The 22,733-nt window shown below is 50.4% G+C and overlaps 11 protein-coding genes across 11 annotated transcripts; 5 read left to right on the forward strand and 6 right to left on the reverse strand.

The window, feature by feature from the left end:
- Nucleotides 1-165: 165 nt before the first annotated feature.
- N7500_006285 (uncharacterized protein) lies at nucleotides 166-1,269 on the reverse strand (the record flags this gene model as incomplete). Its single annotated transcript, XM_056677429.1, has 1 exon — nucleotides 166-1,269. One exon carries the CDS (start codon nucleotides 1,267-1,269, stop codon nucleotides 166-168), a length of 1,104 nt encoding a protein of 367 aa, XP_056532429.1.
- Nucleotides 1,270-3,719: 2,450 nt separating this feature from the next.
- Nucleotides 3,720-5,046, forward strand: N7500_006286 (putative zinc metallopeptidase; the record flags this gene model as incomplete). The annotated part of the gene is made up of 2 exons (XM_056677430.1): nucleotides 3,720-3,732; nucleotides 3,788-5,046. 2 exons carry the CDS (start codon nucleotides 3,720-3,722, stop codon nucleotides 5,044-5,046), a joined length of 1,272 nt encoding a protein of 423 aa, XP_056532430.1.
- A 186-nt stretch (nucleotides 5,047-5,232) lies between these two features.
- Nucleotides 5,233-6,251, forward strand: N7500_006287 (NAD(P)-dependent alcohol dehydrogenase; the record flags this gene model as incomplete). The annotated part of the gene is made up of 2 exons (XM_056677431.1): nucleotides 5,233-5,709; nucleotides 5,769-6,251. 2 exons carry the CDS (start codon nucleotides 5,233-5,235, stop codon nucleotides 6,249-6,251), a joined length of 960 nt encoding a protein of 319 aa, XP_056532431.1.
- Nucleotides 6,252-6,843: 592 nt separating this feature from the next.
- Nucleotides 6,844-7,376, forward strand: N7500_006288 (uncharacterized protein; the record flags this gene model as incomplete). The annotated part of the gene is made up of 2 exons (XM_056677432.1): nucleotides 6,844-7,269; nucleotides 7,323-7,376. The coding sequence occupies 2 exons, from the start codon at nucleotides 6,844-6,846 to the stop codon at nucleotides 7,374-7,376; spliced, it is 480 nt and encodes a 159-aa protein (XP_056532432.1).
- A 705-nt stretch (nucleotides 7,377-8,081) lies between these two features.
- Nucleotides 8,082-10,247, reverse strand: N7500_006289 (DUF726 domain protein; the record flags this gene model as incomplete). The annotated part of the gene is made up of 1 exon (XM_056677433.1): nucleotides 8,082-10,247. One exon carries the CDS (start codon nucleotides 10,245-10,247, stop codon nucleotides 8,082-8,084), a length of 2,166 nt encoding a protein of 721 aa, XP_056532433.1.
- A 232-nt stretch (nucleotides 10,248-10,479) lies between these two features.
- Nucleotides 10,480-11,055, reverse strand: N7500_006290 (Asp-tRNA(Asn)/Glu-tRNA(Gln) amidotransferase subunit GatC; the record flags this gene model as incomplete). The annotated part of the gene is made up of 1 exon (XM_056677434.1): nucleotides 10,480-11,055. One exon carries the CDS (start codon nucleotides 11,053-11,055, stop codon nucleotides 10,480-10,482), a length of 576 nt encoding a protein of 191 aa, XP_056532434.1.
- A 196-nt stretch (nucleotides 11,056-11,251) lies between these two features.
- sec17 (alpha-soluble NSF attachment protein SEC17) lies at nucleotides 11,252-12,519 on the forward strand (the record flags this gene model as incomplete). The annotated part of the gene is made up of 5 exons (XM_056677435.1): nucleotides 11,252-11,389; nucleotides 11,475-11,598; nucleotides 11,660-11,966; nucleotides 12,046-12,220; nucleotides 12,280-12,519. 5 exons carry the CDS (start codon nucleotides 11,252-11,254, stop codon nucleotides 12,517-12,519), a joined length of 984 nt encoding a protein of 327 aa, XP_056532435.1.
- Nucleotides 12,520-12,963: 444 nt separating this feature from the next.
- N7500_006292 (small subunit rRNA maturation protein TSR1) lies at nucleotides 12,964-15,447 on the reverse strand (the record flags this gene model as incomplete). Its single annotated transcript, XM_056677436.1, has 2 exons — nucleotides 12,964-15,275; nucleotides 15,339-15,447. 2 exons carry the CDS (start codon nucleotides 15,445-15,447, stop codon nucleotides 12,964-12,966), a joined length of 2,421 nt encoding a protein of 806 aa, XP_056532436.1.
- A 309-nt stretch (nucleotides 15,448-15,756) lies between these two features.
- Nucleotides 15,757-17,412, forward strand: N7500_006293 (WDR46/Utp7 family protein; the record flags this gene model as incomplete). Its single annotated transcript, XM_056677437.1, has 2 exons — nucleotides 15,757-16,386; nucleotides 16,447-17,412. The coding sequence occupies 2 exons, from the start codon at nucleotides 15,757-15,759 to the stop codon at nucleotides 17,410-17,412; spliced, it is 1,596 nt and encodes a 531-aa protein (XP_056532437.1).
- A 307-nt stretch (nucleotides 17,413-17,719) lies between these two features.
- On the reverse strand, nucleotides 17,720-18,734 carry N7500_006294 (urease accessory protein UreG; the record flags this gene model as incomplete). The annotated part of the gene is made up of 3 exons (XM_056677438.1): nucleotides 17,720-18,260; nucleotides 18,366-18,464; nucleotides 18,559-18,734. 3 exons carry the CDS (start codon nucleotides 18,732-18,734, stop codon nucleotides 17,720-17,722), a joined length of 816 nt encoding a protein of 271 aa, XP_056532438.1.
- A 790-nt stretch (nucleotides 18,735-19,524) lies between these two features.
- On the reverse strand, nucleotides 19,525-22,442 carry N7500_006295 (uncharacterized protein; the record flags this gene model as incomplete). The annotated part of the gene is made up of 3 exons (XM_056677439.1): nucleotides 19,525-20,853; nucleotides 20,909-22,047; nucleotides 22,208-22,442. 3 exons carry the CDS (start codon nucleotides 22,440-22,442, stop codon nucleotides 19,525-19,527), a joined length of 2,703 nt encoding a protein of 900 aa, XP_056532439.1.
- Between the last annotated feature and the right edge of the window lie 291 nt (nucleotides 22,443-22,733).

Consider the following 22,733-nt stretch of genomic DNA (forward strand, 5'->3'; position numbering starts at 1 on the left):
CGCGGCGCAGGCGGTGCTGCACGCTGCAGCAGAAGAATGGGCAGGGGAATTCTTTGGTCGAGGAATGTCCGAGTGATTGTCCCAGAATTTTCGAGTGGGCGCATCGCGGAGATGAGAGTGAGTATATGCGAGGAGCGACGAGTGAAGGAAGGGTTGCTAACGGCGTTAGTAGGGGACAGCATCTTCAGCAAAATGAACGACAGATACCTCATTATATGGTCTCGTTCGCTCCCATTTCCACAGCGCCGTCATCTGCTCTGGCGACATTCTATGAAGTGCAAGCAGCGGAGTACACCACCTTTCCTTGTTCACTTTGAGGGACCCAAGGTCTTCACCAGCAAAGGTAGGATAAAGACCTTCTAGCTTCACTCCAGTCTTATCCAGGATTGCATAACCAAGCACGGCATCACCGCAGCAGTCCTTCTTGGCCCAGTCTATGTATTGAAGACTGAGGCTTGTTTCAGTGCTGGAGTCTCCAACCAAGCGTTTCATTACGCCCGTTGACAGCACAAATCCTGCGCCACCATATGCGAAATATTTACCCTCGGGTCCCGGCACCGGTGACCCCATATAGTGCATTCTGGATGGGTCGAGCTGATCGAGCATGCGGAACAGCGTGTCCCAAAAGTAATAGACGTCGGCTTCGATGAAGACATACCAATCGGCGTGCGGGCGCATATGATATGCTTTCTCAACCATAGGTAGAAACTTAAAGCGGTCGAGTCTCCAACCTTCCTGCGAATAGCCAACCGACCCTCCTTGTGAATGAGCCAGCTTCTGAGTATTGTAAGTCGCGAAATCCGGATTGTCAATGGCATATTCTGGCGGGAGATCGGCGAGTACATCAATGAAATGATGTTGACCAATTTGCTCATCGTGATCGGAAAAGACAATGAGGTTGGTGATGCAGGATGTAACGGAGGCAAGATGCGCTTTGTTCTTCTCAGGCTCGCCAGCACCTGTTTTGAGGATGACTTGGATGCGATCTAATAGGTGCGTGGGAAAGCTTGCACAGAAGTCGGACGCCGTCAGGTTTCTGTCTCCGGCATCGATGAGCGGCGGGAAAAAAGGCGTATTTCTCCATGAATAATAATGGTTCCAGCCTTTAGAATAATATGGTGATTTCGTCGGGGAGGACGCATTCAGGGAAAACTCATATCGTTGTCGGTGTGCATAGTGGCCCAGACCCAACACGAACAGAACGATCAGAAGGATTGATAAGTAAAGTTCACGCCTCCGAAGTGGCCATGAAGATCGAAGAGTGAGCATCCTTAGATTTGTAGGGCATATAGACGAGAATGCCTGGTATGAATCGTTCAATCCAATTTTTTCCACAGCGTCACGCCAGCACACCAGAAAATATCACGGTCGCGCTAGTTGGGTCGAAGATGGCAATTACGTACAGCTACCTACTATCCATTTTATTTGTACGCAGTACGGAGTACGCCATTTTCATCTGTCTTTTCTTTGTAATTGTGGGGCTCAACATGTTAGCTTTAAAGTGTTCCGCCTCCAAGACACAAGGAATTGGCCCCCTTGCACGTATCAACTATGTATTCACAACTTACAAAATCCGCTGTGCTGCCTAATGAGCACGTCCAGCAATATCAGCCAACGGTGTACAACAGGAACACCCATGTGGGGCCCTGCGGCCTTGGAAGTAATAAACTCGGACGAGATCTTATTTCCACATCACACCTATGAAGATCACTCGTATTCGAGGCGGGATTATTACGGGGTTCCAAACAGGTATGAGGCTCAAGCCAGAAAGGTATTGCTAATAAATTACTAGCGTGTAATTTACTTGAATTCATATTTGCCTAAATATTACAGAGTGACATCACCTCCTTTGTGCTCTGAGAACCCTTGGCGCTAGTAGCCGACCGATGTGATTGAATTACCTGACTGGATAGAGAAAATATTAGGGCGGCTACTAAAAGTTAGTGGGAGTAGGGCAAATATCTGGATAGGCCTCGGATATTCCAAGGTTGCTCGTGTCCCGTGCTCCAGTACGCCGGATCGGCCCGCGATCCGCTGGTTCTTCTCTGTGATTGGTAGCTCTTAAGCTTTAATGGGGCTCAACCTTCTTTTGAACCAATCAGGGTCCCTGATCTACCCCTATCAGGGCGAAAGCCATGATTATCGACATCGTATACTAGGTACAACATAGTCAAGGAGCATTTTTCGATTATATCGCAAGACAGCCAAGCCATTGGCTTAATAGGCCTGCATCTATTGTATCTATACACTGCAATCCCTTCGTTCCCTGCCTCATAAGGCACGATTGTAGGCCTGAAAGACGGTCCATAAAGCAATATGCCCATTTCTTGCTGACTGGATTGTTCTTACTAGCCCGCAATAGCGCCCGACTTGTCTAGGTGTTTCGGAGCCTAGGGGGTATCAGCATAATTTAATCATTCATATACGACCTCACTAGTATATCAAAGGTCGGTATTCAGAAATGTCATCCTAGGCTGCTGCATCTGATTTGATCACATGAGAGAATATGACGGGCACTCGGCTAGAATATCATACCTCCGATTCTAGCCCGAGCTGGATATATTGTGAAAGAATACTAGTTTTTAGGCCAGGTCCTTGTAGATCCTTGGGTGATGTTTAATCGGATATTTAGGATGAATGTGAGATCGGGAGATAGAGATGAAAGGTGTAGCGTCTTTCACATATGATGAAAGCTCAATTGAACTCCTTTGTAAATGTGTCCCCAAGGAATTATGCTACGGGAAAGACTATGTGGGAAACTCCATGAGGTCACACTTTAAATGCATGTGCGATCGATACGACGTACCTCCTCATCGATGACATAGAACAATTCGAGTAATAGATTTATCCATCATCTCCAGGGCTATGCCGCTGTGCGATTCATAGTTACTAACGGTTTCCTCTGATATTATGATTGATCCGAGCTGTTCATAGCCGGTCTTACATGGTAGGTTGATGGGTGTGTCTCTATCCAGTATACCAATTTAGCCCAAATATATATATCGATTTTTCCCCCTATGTTGTTTTACTGTTTGTCTGCTTGTCTACTTGTCTACCTGATTGTCTTTATTTTGGAAGATGATTGCTAACTGTATTATGAAAAGTTCTTTGAAGATTGAGATTTATACATGGCCCAACCGTGATGTGACCATCATACACCCGATCTATCTTACCTAATTCATATTCATCCCATGCTAAGCTAATATGGATAAAAACAAAAAAAGAAATCTCAGGGTTGGTTTTAGGAATAGCCGAACGCGGGGGTCGAACCCGCAGCCTTAAGATTAAGAGTCTTACGCTCTACCGATTGAGCTAGCCCGGCCGGGCTGTTGAAGACGATGGGAAAATGTGGCTACTTATCCCTGATCCTGTCATTTCAGCCATAAAAGCATCATATCAAATACCTCATTACTTTCCAGTTCAGGCAATTTTGCAGTTTGGCTAAAAAGTTCAGGCGTATTCCCAGAGAGTGGAGGTTCCAACTCAGGAACCGGAGTTGACCGGCAATTGGCGAGGAGAATTACACCTGCGGGGAATCTCTTGGAATGATTCGAGGATTTGCCGACGAGGTGGGTTTGTCGACCGGAAGAGGCAAGACAATGACCAAGGTTATTGTCCCCCGATTTGCTCGGAAAATTGTTCGGGTATATAAACCCCGGGTCAAGGAAGGGATGAAGTGACATTTGGCTTTCCGAAAGTACTTTGATACTACTTCCAATATGCAATTGCGAGGTATGGTCACCTAAACTCAAATCAATTGAGCCAGTATACTCACCTATATATATAGAGAATCACAATGACCTGGCTGAGATCATCAATTGCCACCGACCAGATCTAAAGCAGTTTGAAGATGTCTATCGCCACCTACACACCAATCCCGAACTATCAGGCCAAGAAGAACAAACAGCCAAATTAGCATCCGACCACCTTCAAGCCATTGGCTTCGAAGTCCACACCAAAATCGGCGGCCATGGCGTAGCAGGAGTTCTTCGAAATGGATCAGGCCCAAAAATTCTTTTACGGGCGGACATGGACGCCTTGCCCGTAGAAGAACAGACAGGCCTGCCATACGCAAGCACCCGCCACGTCAAAGACGAAACGGGAGCCCGCAGGCCCGTTATGCACGCCTGTGGACACGACTCCCACGTCGCAACCCTCATGGCCGCCGCAACGCTTCTGCAGTCCGCGCGCGATAGCTGGTCTGGAACATTAATCTGCATCTTCCAGCCCGCCGAGGAACACCTCGACGGCGCACAGGCAATGCTCGATGACGGGCTATACGACAAGATCCCCAAGCCGGACCTTGTGCTCGCGCAGCATGTAATGCGCATGCGCGCGGGGACGGTCAATCTCCGCGCTGGCCCGCTACTCACGGCGGCTGATGCCTTCGACGTGCGTGTGTTTGGGCGTGGGGGTCATGGTTCTGCGCCACATACGACTATTGATCCGATCGTCCTTGGGGCGGCGATTGTTACGCGATTACAGACTATCGTCTCGCGAGAGGTCACGCCGGGCAAGTTGGCTGTCGTTACCTGTGGTAGTATTCATTCTGGACACTCGCCGAATATTATCCCCGCGTATCTCGATCTGCAGCTGAATGTGCGTACTTATGATCCGGAGGTGCGGAAGCGTGTGTGTGCTTCTATTCATCGCATTATTGAAGGGGAGTGCATTGCTGCCGGTGTCGAGAGGGAGGCTGAGATTAAAGTGACTTCTTCGACACCGTCGACGATTAATGATGGGAAGACCGTTGATGCTCTTCGTGAGACATTCCAGCCGTACTTTGGTGATCGCCTGGTAGATGCGGAGCCTCCGACTGCTAGTGAGGACTTTACTTTGCTGGCTACGGCTGTGGGCGCGCCTTATGTTATGTGGATGTTTGGTGGGACTGATCCCGAAACTTGGGATGATGCTGTTGCTAAGGGGACTGTTGATGAACTGCCTAGTAACCATTCGCCTTTCTATGCGCCAGCTATCCAGCCCACATTGTGTACGGGTGTGGATGCTCTCGCACTTGGGGCTTTGACTTTCTTGAAGAGGACATGAGGATAATATTAGTTAACTTGGGTAAATAATATATTCAATTAGTCGAACATTGTTTTCCTCGCGAGATATCAAAAGTGATCATGGAAGGCGAAGGGATAAGTCCGGGTGAGGTCATCAATCGCGCTCTAAAAAAGTGGCAACGCCCATTCTTCAACATAACCACGTCAAAACAACATATCACACAAAATGGCATCTGCCCAACCCACAGAGATGAAAGCCTGGCTCTACTCCAGCACAAGAAATGGGCTAGAAAAGAACCTCAATTTCGACGCGTCGGCACGCGCGCCGCCAGCCGTGCACGGCAACAATGTCCTAGTCCAAGTCCTCTCAGCTTCCCTGAACCCAGCAGACTTCAAGGTCCCCGAAATGGGCTTAGTAGCACGCAAATTTGTCATTGGCACACCGGCTTCACCGGGAATGGACTTCTGCGGACGCGTGGTCGTCACCGGCGATGCCGCGACCGAGTTTTCTCCCGGCCAGCTCGTGTACGGATGTCTCAGCAAGCCGGGGCAATTCGGCTCTTTGGGCGAGTACCTAGTGGCATCTGCAAGTTTGCTTGCGCCCGTGCCGGAGGGCGTGGAGGTTGATCATGCGGCCGCCATCGGTATTGCGGGACAGACGGCGTACCAGTCACTGGCTGGGTATGTTAATGCTGGCGATAAGGTGTTTATCAACGGGGGTCTGGGGGATGTGGAATTTTTGCGATCCAAATTGCTAAGGAGTTGGGGTGTCATGTCACGACTACTTGTTCGACGAAGAATGTGGAGTTTTGTCGTGGGCTCGGCGCTGATGAGGTTATTGACTACTCGGTTGAGACGGATTTGGTTGCTACACTGCGCAATCGTGGAGTCATCTTCGATCATATTATTGATCATATTGGATACCCTGCGCCGATGTATCGTGAGTCCCATCACTTCTTGGCGGCTGGGAAGGCGTTTGTGCAGGTTGGGGCGTCGGCCATGGGGACTTTTGTTGATAGGTTGATTTGGCCTGCTTTCCTGGGTGGCGGGAAAAGAAAATATGTTATCTTCTTCTTCAAGAATACCCGTGAGGATCTTGTGAGGATTGGGGAATGGGTGCAGAAGGGGGCTGTCAAAATTCAGCTGGATACTGCCTATGAGTTTGAGGATACTGTTCAAGCATTTGAAAAACTTCGCTCTGGCCGGGCTAGAGGCAAGATTATTGTGCATGTCGCTAAGCCATGAGTTGAGACCAAACCCAAATGTTCCTCAGTTGAAGCCGTCTTTTTAGGGTTTGAGCTGACTCTACTTCTCCGCGCTAAATCGGGAAATCCTCACATCTTAGAAAGGCATAGTAGCGAGTTTCGACGTAAACTTGACGATGTACTTGGCTTCGTGAGTAATGCGCAATGCTTTTCGGCACTGATATTTCGCTCCTTTTTCCTCCATCGCTGATACTTTGTAATCATCTACACTTCAACGCCTTCGTTTTCCCAATATGAAGACTACACTCCAATGTCTAGGCAGATTTTCCATGCTTCCTACAGAGATTCGCCTGATTATATGGGAATTTCTTATCTCGTCCATCCACAGAAAATCAGTCTTGCCCAAAGCCAACCCCCTATCCATCCTTTGCACTAGTCGATATCTCTACAATGAGATTTCGTCCCATATATTTAACAACTCCGTCCAGGTCGTCTCGCTCAATCCAGAACATTGTAAGAAAAATTGGATGATCATAAGATTGAAATCAAGAACCGTGGACATCCAGTGGGTTCTCAGGAACAGAACGGACACCGAATGCCATTTCCATAACTTCCCGCATTCAAAAACGACCATGGAAGTGCATATTCACGCCCCAGACCAAACAGACCCTGGTCAACTAGTATTGATTTGGCAGAAAGTCAGCGCACTTGTTGATCTTGTCATCCCCATTACTCGACCGGATATAGAGCTGGTCCCAAAGGGGTCATGGCATTCCAGAGAGCCACCAGCTCACTGGCGAGCCGACAGAGGTTTATTTTATGAGATGGGGGGTCTACAGGAGTCGATCAAACCCCTATACACACACCGTCCTGACCAAGACATTGTTCTGTTACCCTTCCTTCGTCTGGAACTATGGAACGAGAATCCCGCAAAAAATGTGCCCGCGATGTCAGACCAACAGTTCGACAACCTTCACCGACGCCTCATGGGTCTATTTAACAAAACCGGCATCGAGCTCAGATTAGAGGAGCTTCACACGATGACCCAAGACACAGCTGTCAGTCAAATCGAAGACACACTCGTTGAAACCAACTTATTCTTAGAAACCAGCCTGGACGAGATACCGGGCAGAACGGCCGATTTCCTTCGTCTCGCTCGATATAAAAGCTGGTTCCAAGATGGAGATACCTGGGAATCACCATATGAGAATCAACTCCGAGACCAGTTGTATACCAGTCCCTTTGCTGTCGCGAACACGGATCCCTGGCTCCGTAGATCGAATCGGAGATACATTCTTCTCATTCTACTTCACCATGCCATTCATGCGTTTAGATCAAGTTCATGCGATGGACTTGGGGTTTACCACCAAGTTATTTATATGAGTTGGGACTCAGGACTGTGGTCGGATGTATTTCCGGCTGGCATTCCGCCGCTGAGCAATGTTCAAGTCTGGCTTTCGAGGTTCTGGTCCGATAAATTCCAGTTTCGAACGTTTCATGTCTATTTGGATTGGTTAGGTCAACAACGGACAATTGAAAATGGCGCTGAGAGATCCAAATGTTTAACTACGGATTGTTTGAGCTTGTAGGGGTATTGAAGGGCATATTTAACGCATCAGCATGCGTGCGATGTTTGGAATATTGGAAGTTGCCTTGATAGGCGAGGGAAATTAGCTAAGAATACTTACAAGTGATATTTTCACTACGAATTATTCATGCCTATAGTTATTATGTCCATAGTCGAGATAGAATGTCAAATGTTCAGCCCATCTTACTGCAATAATTGAGAAGTGACGAGAATTTGTGTATTTGACGAGGAAGATTTGAGAGGTGTGTGGAAATGACTGTACTATGAATCCCAAATCCCCATCTAGAGGGCAGGATGCTTCGACGGATCTTCCTTCAAAGGCGCCGAATAATCATCGTCGTCCATATCGAGCATTTCAATCCGATGGGTCGTCATGTTCTCCTGAGTCTGTGCCTCGACCTTCTTCTGCAACCGTTCATCTTCCCCAAAGCCATGCTCGCTGTTCAGGGTATCACGGGCAGAAAATGATTCCCGGTCCTTAACACCAGCCTCACGCTCATTCTCCAACCGCTCCTGCTCCATCCGCTCGTCCTCGGAGGCGAGAGCAGCTTCTTCGCGTTCAATCTCACTGGGATCAAGGTCCTGGAGCCCGATGAGGGTAAGGATTCTGCCGAGCAGAAACTGGTATCGCAAGTGACCGCTGATCATCTCGCTTACATTCACGTTTTCAACGCCCGGAACACCTTCAACTGGCTGCAATCCGGCAACGCCAAGTTGAAGACTGCTTGTTCGGTACAGGAAAGCGAGTACGGAGTCATTTTCAGAGAATACATTCACAACACGTCCGCTTACGACGCTGCGAATCTTTTGCCAGTCCTCCTTGTCTGAAGGGGTGGGTGACCCCATCAAAATGACCGTCTCGACCAGCCCGTAAGCATTTCTTCTTTCCAGGCTCTGGAGGCAGGAGAAAATCAGCCGAGAACCCAAAGAGTACCCCATCAAGATCACCGGCCGTTCTCCCTGAGCCTTACTGATCAGGGCATCGGCGAGAACCTCGCCCGCTTTGTCAGCGCGGGCTTTGGCCACGCTGAACGGGTTGTCGACGATACCAGCAACTTTCATGAGACCTAGGGGAAGCATCACCGCGCTCATAATTGTAGAGAAGACAGTACGAGCCAAGACCTCACGCCCGGCAACTGACCATGCTGCGCTTGTCACAAGAGCTGAGATCGCGTTGCCCAAGTTCATCAGAGGCTCCATCTCCCAGCGGAGACCGAAGACCTCAGAGTCGGCGCCAATCACCCGCCATGGGATTACGAAGTTTGATTCCTCCTTGACCCAGCCGGTGACACCAATGGTAACTCGTAAACGATGATCTTGCTCAGCAGACTCCTTCTCTTTCACATTGCGGCGGCGTTCTCCTCGGATCGGAATAAATGCAAAGTCGTCCACTTCACGGGCGTACTTTTCCATCATGCGACCAGTCATACGCCCGCCGTAAGCGCCAAATAGACCACCGACAACAACGCTACTCCCAGCCAAAGTACCCAAGAGCCCAGCAGCAGCCGTAGCGCCAAGGCCTAATCCACCCATAACAGTTCCCAGACCCGCCGCTACCAATGGAGCTGCGAGCCCGCCAGTGAGGCCAATCAAAGCGGCTCCAGCCACAGATGCAAGGCCAACTTTCCATTTGCGCATGCTATCATCTTTCTTTGGTTGCTCTTTGGTATCTTGGTCTGCCGACAGCGCCAAAGCTGTCTGCAGCAGCCCGCGGGCGACACTGACTTCGTCTTGATTGAGCAGGTTGATGTCTATGTTCAGACTGGACGTGACATTTAGCATCAAGACTCTTGAGTAAGCACTGTAGTGCTCTAGACTGAGCATTAAAAGGAGAAGCGAGTGAAGGATAAGCAGCCTTGTTGCTTTAGGGAGTTTAGCCAAGGGTGTTTCCACGGGGTGGTATATTTCTTGTAATTTGGCGATTCTATCTTGATCCTCATCCAATGGGAGAGCATTAGACTTGGAAGCGTTCTGCAGCTTTTCTTGGCCTTCCTTTTCCCCTTGCTGATTATCATCTTTATTGACGACTGTGCCAACACGCAAAAGAACAGAGTCCCTCCAATCCTCGAAAGCAGAGAGCGCAGTAACTCTCGCCTGAGGGGCCAACGGCTTGTTAGTAGAGCCCTGTCGCGGACTTCTATTGTTTTCCGGAACCGGCTTGCGTTCTGGTTTTGGGGGCAAGTGTGGTGTGTCTTCATCGCGGCCCGCCTCCGGAGATGAACGCGGGCTGGAACGATTGGGAGAGTCATCCTTTGGATTTGTATGTTCATAAAGTTCCAAGATCCGAACCCGCATTGACTCAGCTACCTCAGCGACGAGGACGGTTAAGTCACCGCGCTGCGACCGATCTAGGATCGATGATAGATCTTGACCGCGGTCGCTTTCCGAGGCATTGGATTGCTTGGATTCGAAAAATCCTCCATGTTTTTCTTTGAGATTTTTGAACATTGCTGGAATGAAAGTGAAAAATGGATTGGAAAAAATTGAAGGAGCAATTAGGCCGAAGTCGATGTTGTCGGAGAGGGGGGGGCAATGCTGTCATGGCCCCCAATAGTCACGGGTATCGGGGCCACCAATAGCCCGAGGCAGAAACATCGGACTGTATTGATATCATTCAGCCTCGTTTCATGCAGGGTATCTAAGTCTCCTGCGTATTCCAATGCCGTAGAAAATCAAGAACTCAATTGCCGATTTCAACGACGAAATATTTCCCCTTTGTCTTTGTCGCGGATCCGAGCGCATTCCCATCCCAAGCTGTTCCATCCGGACGATCGTTCTTTTCACCTGGGACACGTTGAATTTTCCCCCGTCGCCCGGACACCTTTTCCTTAGCCAGAGCCTCCCTGAGTCTCTCGATTCCAATTGTCTCCTCTTCCATAGCAGCAGGGCTTTCGTCACGAATTCTAGCCAGCGGCGCGACGCCGGTAGTATCAACAAGTTGGATCTCCTTCACAAAATGGATTTGAGATTCGAGTGTATCCAGCATAGTCTGCTCTTCTTCTTCATTGGCAGGCTGGGGAAGAGCCGAGATGCGCAGAAGATGATGAAGTTGTTTCGGTGTGATGGATGGTGGCGGTTTTGAGGCTGGGTTCGGGAGCAGCGACCTGACGGACCAGTTTGGAGCGCCAAGTATGGTCTCGATAGGTGCACTGTCGGGTTTTTTCGAAGAGTAGAAGCGAGAGAAGGTCGGATTGAGTCGGGAAGAACCTAGGCGCAACGACTTGGATAGCCACGCAGCAGTGCGAATAGAGGTCATTGTAGAGTCCGTAGGAATCAAAACCTTTTCTAAGGGTAAATAGAGAGAAATGAGGTCGATTGAGATAGAAGTACAGTCTAATCTGGACAGCACGGTGTAAAAATAGCCAAAGTCGCCGAAGTCGCAAGACAACACTGGGGAGCTTAGGCGGAGACCCGAAAAATAAACGACACCGCCTCCACGGGCCCGCCGATCGATGCTCTCATCGATAGCAACTCCATTTGGCCACAACACTCCAACTTCACATCAAATATCCACGGACTACGGCCTATCGCAGCGAAAACGGACACATTCACCCAATATGACTCAAGATCCCCGTGTCCTGCTCCAAAAAGTACGCATATTTCCCCGTCGTGTTTCCATAGGCAATGACGATAGTCCGCATATCTAACCGTATCTCGCCTGTTTCGATGAAATAGGCCGACAAAGCGCTCTCTGGTGCTAGTGGCGGTTTCTCTTGGTTCGGAGGACGATCAGAGAAGTATGAGAGCGCCGCAGATCTGTATACCCAGGCTGCAAATGCGTTCCGAGTACAGAAAATGAGTGAGCTACCCCGCGGCCTAGCCAGTATTGAGCCCGATGATTGATCTGTTCTTCCAAACAGACAAGGAGGCCGGTCAGGCTTTTGAGAAAGCTGCCTCCATTCAAACCACGAACCTCAACGAACCTGACGATGCTGCCAATAACCTCCAGGAAGCGTTCAAGGTCTACCGCAAGTCAGACCCCGAGGATGCTGCCCGCGTGCTTTCCAGTGCCATTCAGCATTATGTACTACGAGGAAACTTGCGCCGCGCGGCAACGCAGCAGCAGTACCTAGCTGAGCTGTATGAGGTTGAGCTTGGAGATATGAAGAAGGCGCTGGAAGCGTACGAGAAGGCTGCTGATTGGTTCGACGGTGATAATGCTGAAGCGTATGTATCCTATGATCTCTTTGGTGTCTCTGAATTCGAAAAAAAAAAACAACTCAGCTAATACATACTTCGCATGCAGCCTTGCAAACAAACATTACCTCAAGGTGGCAGACCTGGCCGCCTTGGAAAGTGACTACTACAAGGCCATCACCAACTACGAACGCATCGGCCGCAGCTCTATTAACAACAACCTGATGAAGTGGTCTGTGAAGGATTATCTCCTTAAGGCAGGCATCTGCCACCTTGCCACAAAAGTATGTTGTTTCCTCTCACTATTTTAACGGGAAACAGAGTATTAATTACGTACTTTCAGGATCTTGTTGAGACTAACCGTGCTTTGGAATCATACCGCGAGCTTGATCCTTCTTTTGCTTCTACTAGGGAGCACCAACTTCTCGTGGACCTAACTCAGGCTGTTGAGGGCGGTGATCCGGAGGGCTTCGGTGATAAGCTCCGACAGTATGACCAGCTCAGCAAATTGGACAAGTGGAAGACAACACTCTTCCTGCGGATCAAGAATAACATTGAGGAAGCCGAAGAGGACTTTTCTTAAATGGCGATTTAATTTCTTCGTTGATTCCCCGCGCGTGATGTCTAGAGAATACGAACTCTCAAGTTTTTTTTTTTTTTTTGGCTTCTCGTTTTGTTTGTTTATTTTGAACTTTTTCTGGTCTGGAAATGAAAACAGATCGATGCTACAATCCATTGGCCGTAGAGATTTATTTTGCCTGAGCTTCCTGGTGATAAGCAGCACCCTTCGCCTGGGAATATGAAGTCCTCAAATCCTTGATCCTGGACATTCAGATACTACTGTTAAATACGGAACGCAAGTGCAGAAGATTCGTAATTCATCATTTTAAGATGCCACAGGTCTATATGTACTTTTTGGGTAAATCATGCTCCCTTCAGGATGAGCAGAGCTGCCCTCATCATGTAATCAGTTCAGTCAAATGGTATCATATCATCCTACCTTGCCGGTGCTATTGACATCAACAGCTTACGCAGCAATCGCATCCAAAGCCTTCGCCTTGCGAGGGAAGACGCGCTTGTACAAACTGACACCCACGGAGTCTTGTGGGTTGATCTTGGCGTCGAAGGTAGCCTTGAAGTATCCGTGTGTACCCAGGCTCTCCTTGAAGTATCCACTGCGGCCACGGCGGGTCCACAATTGAAGTGCTTTGAACCACTGGATATCTTCGGCGTTGAAGAACATGTATCGGATGGTAACGACCCTCTTGTGAATCTTGTAGGGGTGACCGGTAAGAATAGCACGTTTGGCAACAACACGCTTCTGATCGGGTGCAACAACAGTACCGGTACCGATCAGCTCGAGCTGGTCTAGGGCAATAGGCTCCTCCTTGGCATCGGTGGTATCCATCGCCTCGTCACCATCCTCCTCTTCAGCTTGCTTCTGTTTGAAGACGAGGATGGGAACTGAACCCCAGGTCATGGGTCCAATCCAGGATGCAATAGCACTACGACCAGGGTGCAGGAATCGGTCGTATTTGTGAACGTTGTTCGGCGTGTTATCAGCCGAGGAGAAGATGGGGTTGACGACCAGGCGGCGGGCACCGCACTGGACTATGAGCTGCTCCTTAGCCTTGAGAGGCTTCTCCACCGTGGAGTTCAGGGTCATGCTGACGTTAACCACAGTCTGCTTGTGCTCATGGCGGAGCAGAGAGAATAGCGAACGGGGCATGGGGCTGTTGCGCAAAATAGAAGGAACTGCGCGAAGGTGAATATCCACGCGGACACCAGGGTTAACACCGCCAATCAAAGCCTCTCGAATGATGCGGTTCTTGGAGCCTCTGACATCAGCAAACTGCAGCAATCGGCGCCAATCCTCGGGCTCATAGGGACGATCCTCAGATGTTTCCCAGTGGCTGAGCTTGAGGTTCTTCAATCCACGGAAACGGGCCAGACGTTCTCTGGCAAGCGTGTTGGGATGCAATTCAATTTCATCAGGGAACTCCAAGTCCTCTTCGGCCTCGGTCTTGCGGCTGGCACGGTAGTCAGCCAGTTCCTGGGCCTCGTCCTCTGGGGAGGGGTCGAGGAACATCTCAGATTGTGGGTATTCTGAAGGAGCACCTTCGGTCATGGCCTCATTGTGGTCTGGGAACACACCATCTTCAGGTGCTCCAGCAGTGTCCATCTGCATGGGCTCATCCTCATCATCCATGTCAGATCCGGAGTCTGAAACATCTTCAAGGTACCAAGCAGACTGATAATTTGAGGTACCCTTGGGCAACTTCTTAGGTACTGGTGGAATGTGCGAGTCGTCATCCGAGAAGTAATGGTAGTCATCCAGCAGAACACCCTTCTTCTCTGTCTCAGCCATGGAAATCATGTCGTCATCTGCCATATCAATCTCTTCGGGAGCAATAGCAGCCATGTCATCCTGGTCTGCGGTGGGAGTATCCAAGGTTTGTGTGGTCTCATTACCGTCAACGGCCATTGCATCATCCCGTTTGGGCTTGGTGGGTACTAGAGGCGCAGCTGTGATAGAATCAATCTGGAAATCGCCCCATCCAGGGAGGTGAACAATGCGGTCTGCCTTCAGGCCCTTTCCACGGACAACTCCGGTGATGACGACGTCGTCAACCACCTCCAGGTTGGACTCTGGCCACTTCACATCCTCGACAAACATCCAGCTGCGATCGTCACGCCAGTGAATGCCCTTAGGTGTAGCAGTGCAAATAGATCGGATAGCGTTAGAAGATTCCTGTCTCGAGTCGAGAGACATAACCTTCTCAATATTGGGAAAGAAGTGGTTAATGAAAGATTTCAACGAATTAGCCACCTGGGGGCGCTTCTTGGGGGGCTCAATCTTGTCGAGACCTTGCACGACAGCCAACACATTCGAGATACCCTGTCCTTGGATCGAGCGCAACAGCATCTCACTCTCCTCATCCACCTCAACTTCAGACGACATGACCAAAATGACAAAGTCGGCCATACGGCACACGTCAAGAGCGCTGATCAAGTCATACTTGGCGGGCATATACTGCACACTTTGGCGGAATCGCTCAATGCGCACACGGGTAGGTCCATCGGGCGAGACATCAGTCAAAACATCGACACTTTCGTTGATAGAAGCAATAGCGGCGGCGGCATCAATATCGGCGGACAACGGCACAATTGCGACATGACGAGGAGCACCACCCTGGCCAGCGAAGATGCTGGTTGCTTGGGATCTTTCCTGGTGCTTCAATGCCTGTCTTTGGCGGGCGGTGTTACGGCGATCGAGTTTCGTCTTGAGTTGTTGGTGGGGTGTCTTACGACCGCCCCGCTCATCACCTTCAATTTTGCCTAAAGTGATATAAGCGTTAATTTTGGAGTTTTTATCATGCTTGGGTGGTTGGTAATTCATACCTTTAGCCAAATCCTTCAAGGCGCTCTTGGAGGCATGCTTGCTCTTGTAGGGCTTGTGCGAAACCTTAGTGGTCGAGCGGTGGTGGTGCACAGTCTGGGCAGGCGCCATATTGGCGTTAGACCCTTTGAATCGGAAAGGGAGGGAGTCCAGATTGAGGCGAGTCAGAGGTAACTCGACAAATCTTTAGCCAGAGCAGCTTATAACTGGCAAATACAGAAAAAAACGAAAGTGCCTCTGTAGAAAAAAAAAGATGCAACGATAAGAAAACAAAATTCGCCAGTGGAGGATAAGCGAGCGGTGAGCGCAAATCTTGGCGAAATTTTGGGCAAAACACTTTTTTTCTTGAAGCTACGCTTTTCGTCCGCCTTGTTATCTTCCCGAGTTCTTTCGCAAACGAACTTGAGAAATTGCCAGAAAATGGCCGACACAGCCTCCGACATGGCTGTCGCCAAGGGTGACCATGAAGCGAAGATGAGACTCGCAGCAGCCGAGCAAACCTACGGACGAGGCAAAGGTGCCAATGCGAAGAGTGCACGAGACAAGAAGCTGCGCGCAAACCTCAAGAGGCAAGAATTCAAGCACAAGGCGGCTATTCTCCAAGCCAAGGATGCAGAGATTTTGCTCGAGCACTCGGAGGGATTCCTCGAACCCGAAGGTGAACTCGAGAAGACATACAAAGTTCGCCAAGATGAAATTCGGGACAGCGTTGGAATCGAGACAGCGAAGAAGGGATTCGAATTGAAGCTTCCTGATATGGGCCCCTACCGCATGGACTACTCTCGGAACGGACGTGACCTGCTGCTGGCAGGACGGAAGGGACATGTTGCGACGATGGATTGGCGTGAAGGCAAACTGGGCTGCGAATTACAGTTGAACGAGACTGTGCGGGATGCCCGCTGGCTGCATAACAACCAGTACTTCGCTGTCGCACAGAAGAAGCACACTTATATCTACGACCACCAGGGAACTGAGATTCACTGTCTGAGCAAGCACCTGGAACCTCTCTTCCTGGAATTCCTGCCATATCATTTCCTCCTCGCAAGCGCTGTGAGTATCCTTGATTTTTCGATTCCCTAGATAGCCCCCGCTAATCAAGCTTTTATACAGCAAATGAGCGGTCACCTCAAATACACAGATACCTCAACCGGCCAGACCGTCGCCGAGCTAGCTACACGGTTGGGTAAACCCACCGCTCTCGCGCAGAACCCATGGAATGCCATCCTCCATGTCGGACATCAAAATGGAGCCGTGACCCTTTGGTCACCCAACTCTCAAACCCCTCTCGTAAAGGCACTTGTGCACCAGGGACCTGTTCGGTCACTGGCCATGGACCGCACAGGCCATTACATGGTCTCTACAGGCCAGGACCAAAAAATGAATGTGTGGGATATCCGCATGTACCGCGAGGTGCACTCATACTCATGCTACCAGCCCGGTGCATCTGTGGCGATCAGTGACCGTGGCCTGACTGCAGTCGGCTGGGGCACACAAATGAGCGTATGGCGTGGACTTTTCGACGCCGCGCAAGCCGACCAAGGCAAAGTACAGAGCCCATACATGGCGTGGGGCGGAGATGGACAGCGCATCGAGAACGTGCGCTGGTGCCCATATGAAGATATCCTTGGCGTAGGCCACGACCAAGGATTTGCCAGCGTCATCGTTCCCGGCGCCGGTGAACCCAACTTTGATTCACTGGAAGCCAACCCTTACGAGAACGTCCGACAGCGCCAGGAGCAAGAGGTTCACTCGCTGCTCACCAAGTTGCAGCCGGATATGATTTCGCTCGACCCCAACATTATTGGAAAGCTCGATACCATCAGCGACAAGAAGTATCAGGAACAGCGCAACCCGGATCACAAGCCCGAGGATCACATGGAGAAGATCAAGAACCGTGGTCGTGGCCGCAACAGTGCCTTGCGCAAGTACCTCCGCAAGAAGGGTGGAAAGAACGTCATCGACGAGAAGCGTGTCAAGGCGGAGATGTTGCGCAAGGAGTACGCTGCTCGCACCAAGGACAAGCTCAAGCAGGAACGGCTAGAACTTGGGCCGGCGCTGTCTCGTTTCGCCAAATGAGATCACTGAGTTTGTTTCTTGCATGTGTGACATCTTGCGGAGCAGTAGAGAAACAGCCTCCCTCTGCCCAAAACCAGATACCCAGCCCACACGCGGCTTCTGTGACATATTGGAGATTTGGCGACAGCTGCATTCCAGGCGTTCTCGGGGAATATGTTTGTATTCGGAAGGAAAAAGTAGTCAACGTGTGTGCCATTTTTCAACTGAATATATTGAACTTCATAAATGCCTAATCTTTCCAATTCCACGTCGTGTTCTCTTTCCAAATCTATCCAAAATCTTGATCCAATCTAAGCCTCTAAAACATCTACTCATCAAGGCTACCAGACCCCCTAACAGCCCCATTCTTCCATCTCTCCAAACTAACATCATAAGCTCCGCTCCCTTTCCAAGCACTAAGAATCAAATTAACAATATGGTCCATCCCCTTCCCATGCTTAACAACAGCAAACACAGTAGGACCCCCCTCCCTCATCTTCGCTGCATCCCTCTCCATAACACCTAGATCCGCCCCAACAGCCTCAGCAAGATCAATCTTGTTCACAACAAGCAAATCAGACCCTGTGATACCAGGCCCACCCTTACGAGGCACCTTATCACCCCCTGCAACGTCAATTACATAGATGATAAAGTCAGCCAACTCACGCGAGTAGTTCGCAGCCAGGTTATCACCACCAGACTCGATAAGCAGCAGGTCAGTCGAGAACTGCTTCTGCAGCTTCTGCAGTGCGAGGAGGTTGGCGCTGATATCCTCGCGCACAGCGGCGTGCGGGCACCCGCCTGTCTCAATGGCGCGGATGCGTGACGGTGCGAGGGCTTTGTGGCGGGTTAGGAATTCGGCGTCTTCTCTGTTTATCAGGAGGGTGGTTAGTGTTGATCTTGGAGATATGCGGTATAGCAGGTAGATATGAGGTGTGTTGTTTTGGGTGTGGGGTTTGTAGGTGGGGTATTACCTTGTGAAGATATCGTTCGTCACGGCGGCGATATTATACTCGTCCCGAAGGGCGCGAGCTAGCTGCAGCATCAGAGCTGTCTTGCCAGATCCTACGGGTCTGTTGGATTCGTGTCAGTCATTGGACGAAGGGATATGCATTGGCATGAAGCGGGTGAATTAAGTTGATTGTGAATGCAAAGTTCTATACATACCCACCGATACCGATAGTAAAGGCACGATCCTTCCAGTCTCGGCCTTCGATCAAAGGCATCTCGCGGTTGGCGTAAGAGCCTGGACCATCGAGGATATCGTGTGAATGGCCGTGGCCGTTGAAGGGGTCATCGTGGGAGTGGTCAATTCCGGCGTCGTGGGAGTGAGAGTGTGCCATTGTTGAGCTTCTTAGATACCTCTCGGTAGATGTGAATACAAAGATGTTTGGGAAAAAATGCAGAGGAGGGGCAGTTCTATGCTTTGAAGAACCGGTGTGGGGAACTGATATGATAACGAATGCCGAGAGCAATTCGCCGATGAGTTCGCCGCTCGGCCTCTGTTTCATACTTTGTTAACTATGATTTGGGAATTTAGAACCTATCCATATCTAGGCATAACCCCTTCAACGTACATCTAAGCGTACAAACTACAATGCAGGATGATTAGAAAGCAGGTGGTTATGGATTCGTCAAAAGGCGGCAGAAGGAGGATAAGTCACGGAGAGATGTCAAGCCAAATGGAGCATGAAACACCCTTATGCACGCAGACGTAATTCTCAAAGAAACGTAAGAGCCGGACGCCATATCATTCGCCAAACACGGATATCAATAGTTATGTCTGTTCAGAAGAGAAATGAACAGGCTGCCAAGGAAACAGCGAGCAATGGGCAAAAGCCTAAACAAAGACCAATCCAAAAGTCGTCAAAATCCCAGGCATGGATGACAAGAGGATCAAAATGAAAACCGAACGGGAAAGAGATAGAAAACATGCAAGGGCAGGCAATGATCCCAAGCCAACCAAGGAAACGCTGAAAGGAAGATAGAGTACATTAGGTCAGAGTTGAGCAGGATCGATGAGGCCTGATGCCACTTCCAAGACATGGAAGATGGGAGGGGGCCTCAAGCACTAATTAAATCCCGTCAATTGTGAATTGAGTCGTCATGTGCCGAGATAGCAAAATAGATCTTTCAATGTGATGAAAGACCTAGATGAGAGGAGTAAACAAACAAGAAGGGGCGCGACGTGCCTCGCCCAGGTATCCAGTCGTACGCCGGTCCTGCACCGCTTGAAACGGCGAGGAAAAATGAAAGCAAAGGGAAGCAAACCAAAACTCTCAATATGATTAGGCGGCGGCGCCCTTTTTGTCGCTTCGGCACCCGAGGGCTAGCCTTTACTTTCGCTGAGCCCTGTTGCGGAGCGCCGTTAGCTTCTACTCCACCACCATCCTCTGACTCCATTTTGACGGTGCTTGCCCGGCGACGTTTGCCACCTACATTTGGACTGTTGTTCACACCAGCTGGGGATGGTTGCATTGGTGGTTGCATTCCGGGAGGACCGACAAGATTGCTTTGAGCTGGGCTCGCATGCGCTGAACCAGTCAGATGAGGTGAGCCTTGCTGCCCGGGAAGACCAAGATGAGCCATTGCCGGCGAGGCAAACTGGGACGGAGCACCCATGCTATGTCCCCGAACGTTTTGCATGGGCATGCCTGGGTTCATGCCCGGATTCATGCCTGGGTGCATTCCTGGATTCATGGCCGGACTCATACCCGGGTGCATCGCCGGATTCATGCCCGGATTCATTGCTGGGTTCATGCCTGGATTCATGCCTGGATTCATTGCTGGGTTCATGCCGGGATTCATGCCTGGGTTGATAGCTGGATTCATGCTCGGGCTCATGCCTGGATTCATACCCGGGCTCATACCCGGACTCATGCCTGGGTTCATACCAGGGTTCATGTTGGGATTCATGCCTGGGTTCATGCCAGGATTCATGTTTGGGTTCATGCCGGGATTCATGTTTGGGTTCATGCCTGGATTCATACCCGGATTCATGTTTGGATTCATGCCTGGATTCATACCCGGATTCATGTTCGGATTCATGCCCTGGTTCATGGGTATAGGAGTTGGCACAAAGCCTGGGTTGGGATTTTGTGCCTGAAGGGTGTTGACGAGGTTTCGCAAAGCGTCGGGAGGCGATAGCTGCGGATTTGCCTGCGAAAATTGGAACAGCATTTGCATCGCCGAGATTGTTTCAGCCACTTCCATAAATCCCATGACTGGAGTAGGTACGCCATTGGCAGTCACGTTGGAGTCTGGCACTAATGATGGTGCTTGCTTAGGCTGGGCACGTTTTGAGTTCTTGGCGACCTTCGGACTTTGCTTTTGGGAATCCGCCTCCATGGCCAACAATAAAGACCGCGGAATATACTCGTTGTGGCTGACGACATGAATATCAAGCATCTCGAGCTTGTTGTGCATATCGAAATGCGCACGAAGGGTGCCATTAGTGAAAAGCTAAACAGAATGAGACATTAGCAAGCGGAAAAGAAAAGAATCATGCGAGTTGTACCTGGCACTCATTCTTGAACCAATAAATGAATGAGCATTTTGGGGCTTCCACATAATGCCCTCCATTGTGAGATTCCCGCTCGCGAGCACCTTCCACCACCATCTGGATTTGACTAATCCCGCTGGTAAATTGGGTGAAATAATAACGTGCCAGAGCAGGAGTCGCAATTTCAAATTGCTTAGATCCAATTGAGCTGTTCCAAACACCCTGCCGCAACACACCTACAGGGGAGTAGAAGCGATCGACGAACGATTGCCAGTACAGAAGATCTTGCGTTTCGTTGCGGGGTTGGAAGTTGCCCAGATGCTCGGCATAGGCGTGAATAGTCAAGATTGCGTTATTCTTCCTTTGCTGCTGTTGCTGCTGCATAATAAGAGCATTTTGGTGCTGTTGTGCTTTCAATTGAGCCTCCTGCGCGGTCATCTGTTGATTTTGAGGACCCGGCTGCTGGCCCTGGGCACTCTGGGGAGGTTGGGGCTGTGGACCAACCTGCCCCTGCTGACCCGGCTGTTGAGACTGCGGCAATTGCTGCGATGGGGGATTAGGTGTTGCGTGGCCTTGAGGGGGTCCCTGTGGTTGTGGGGGTTGGGTGGGTGGCGGCTGAGAGGTTTGAGAGGGTTGTGGTGTGCCGCCTCCTGGTCCGCCATGCTGTGACTGTGGAGTAGCACTCTGTTCGTGCAGATTCGGGGGTTGTGCCGATGCACGCTGCGGGGTGTGCTGGCCTGATTGTCCATTATTTGCCTGCTGTTGAGCATGTTGAGCCTGCTGGGCCTGCTGGGCCTGCTGCTGAGCCTGTTGAATAGCAAAAAATTGCTGCTGTTGTTGGAGACTTGGCGGCTGGCCGTGTGGCATTTGCTGCTGAAGCTGCATCATGTTGACGGGTCTCATTCCAGGGTTCGCTTGCATTGCAGCCATTTGAGCAGCAGTAAGTCCTTGTGCATTAAGCCCTTGTGTGCCATTGGGCATGGATACAGGGAGACCATGCTGTTGCTGTTGTTGTTGCTGCTGCTGTTGTTGATGCTGCTGCTGTTGCTGCTGCTGTTGTTGCTGCTGCTGGTGTTGAAGCATCATTCGTTGCCGCATTAATTGTTGCTGTTGCTGTTGTTGGTGCTGGTGTAATAGATGGGGATTGTTCGCAACTATAGATGAATCAGGACGTAAGTATGCGATCGAGCAAGACGGCTGCAAGAGATGCGGGTATAGCGGGGGAAAGAAATCACCGCAAAGGGCGCCGATCGCGTATTCCGTAACATCACTCGCACACCATCGCGTCAAACAACAAGGAGGTTGTATACTAACAATTTTGTTGGAATTGGGGATTCTGAAGCATATGCGCCTGCGCGGGATTCAGATGGGAGAGGGCATGAGCATTTGGACCGGGGCCACCAGGACCAGCTGTCCCAGCGCCCGGTGGCATACCACCCATCATCGGGCCCGGTTGGCTAGCTTGAGGTCCTCCCGGCGCAGATACACCGGGATGCATTTGCTGTACCATTCCAGCGCCCGGGTGTCCATTTGGATGTTGCGCAGCCATTGGGTGGCCGGGGGGAACCCATGTTGCGGCATGCCTTGGTGGGCAGGAAATGGCTGCGTCATCATCATTGCTGAGCGACGAAGTCACCACAAATGGGGGACTTCAGAATGATCGCTCGCGATGGCGAAACGGTGGTGTGCGAAACGTGGTGTGGAGCGCGACTGGAGTAGGAAGACAACAGGCCGCTTTTAGCGTTCGGGGATGGGCCAAGACGTAGCGAGCGACTTGGACCGGTATTCAGCAGACGCGAGGTGCTGAATTATCGATCGGGGGCCTCCTGGCCAAGTCACT

This window comes from Penicillium coprophilum, assembly GCF_028826855.1.
Source record: "Penicillium coprophilum strain IBT 35676 chromosome Unknown utg000004l_segment0_segment0, whole genome shotgun sequence".
Classification (NCBI taxonomy): domain Eukaryota; kingdom Fungi; phylum Ascomycota; class Eurotiomycetes; order Eurotiales; family Aspergillaceae; genus Penicillium; species Penicillium coprophilum.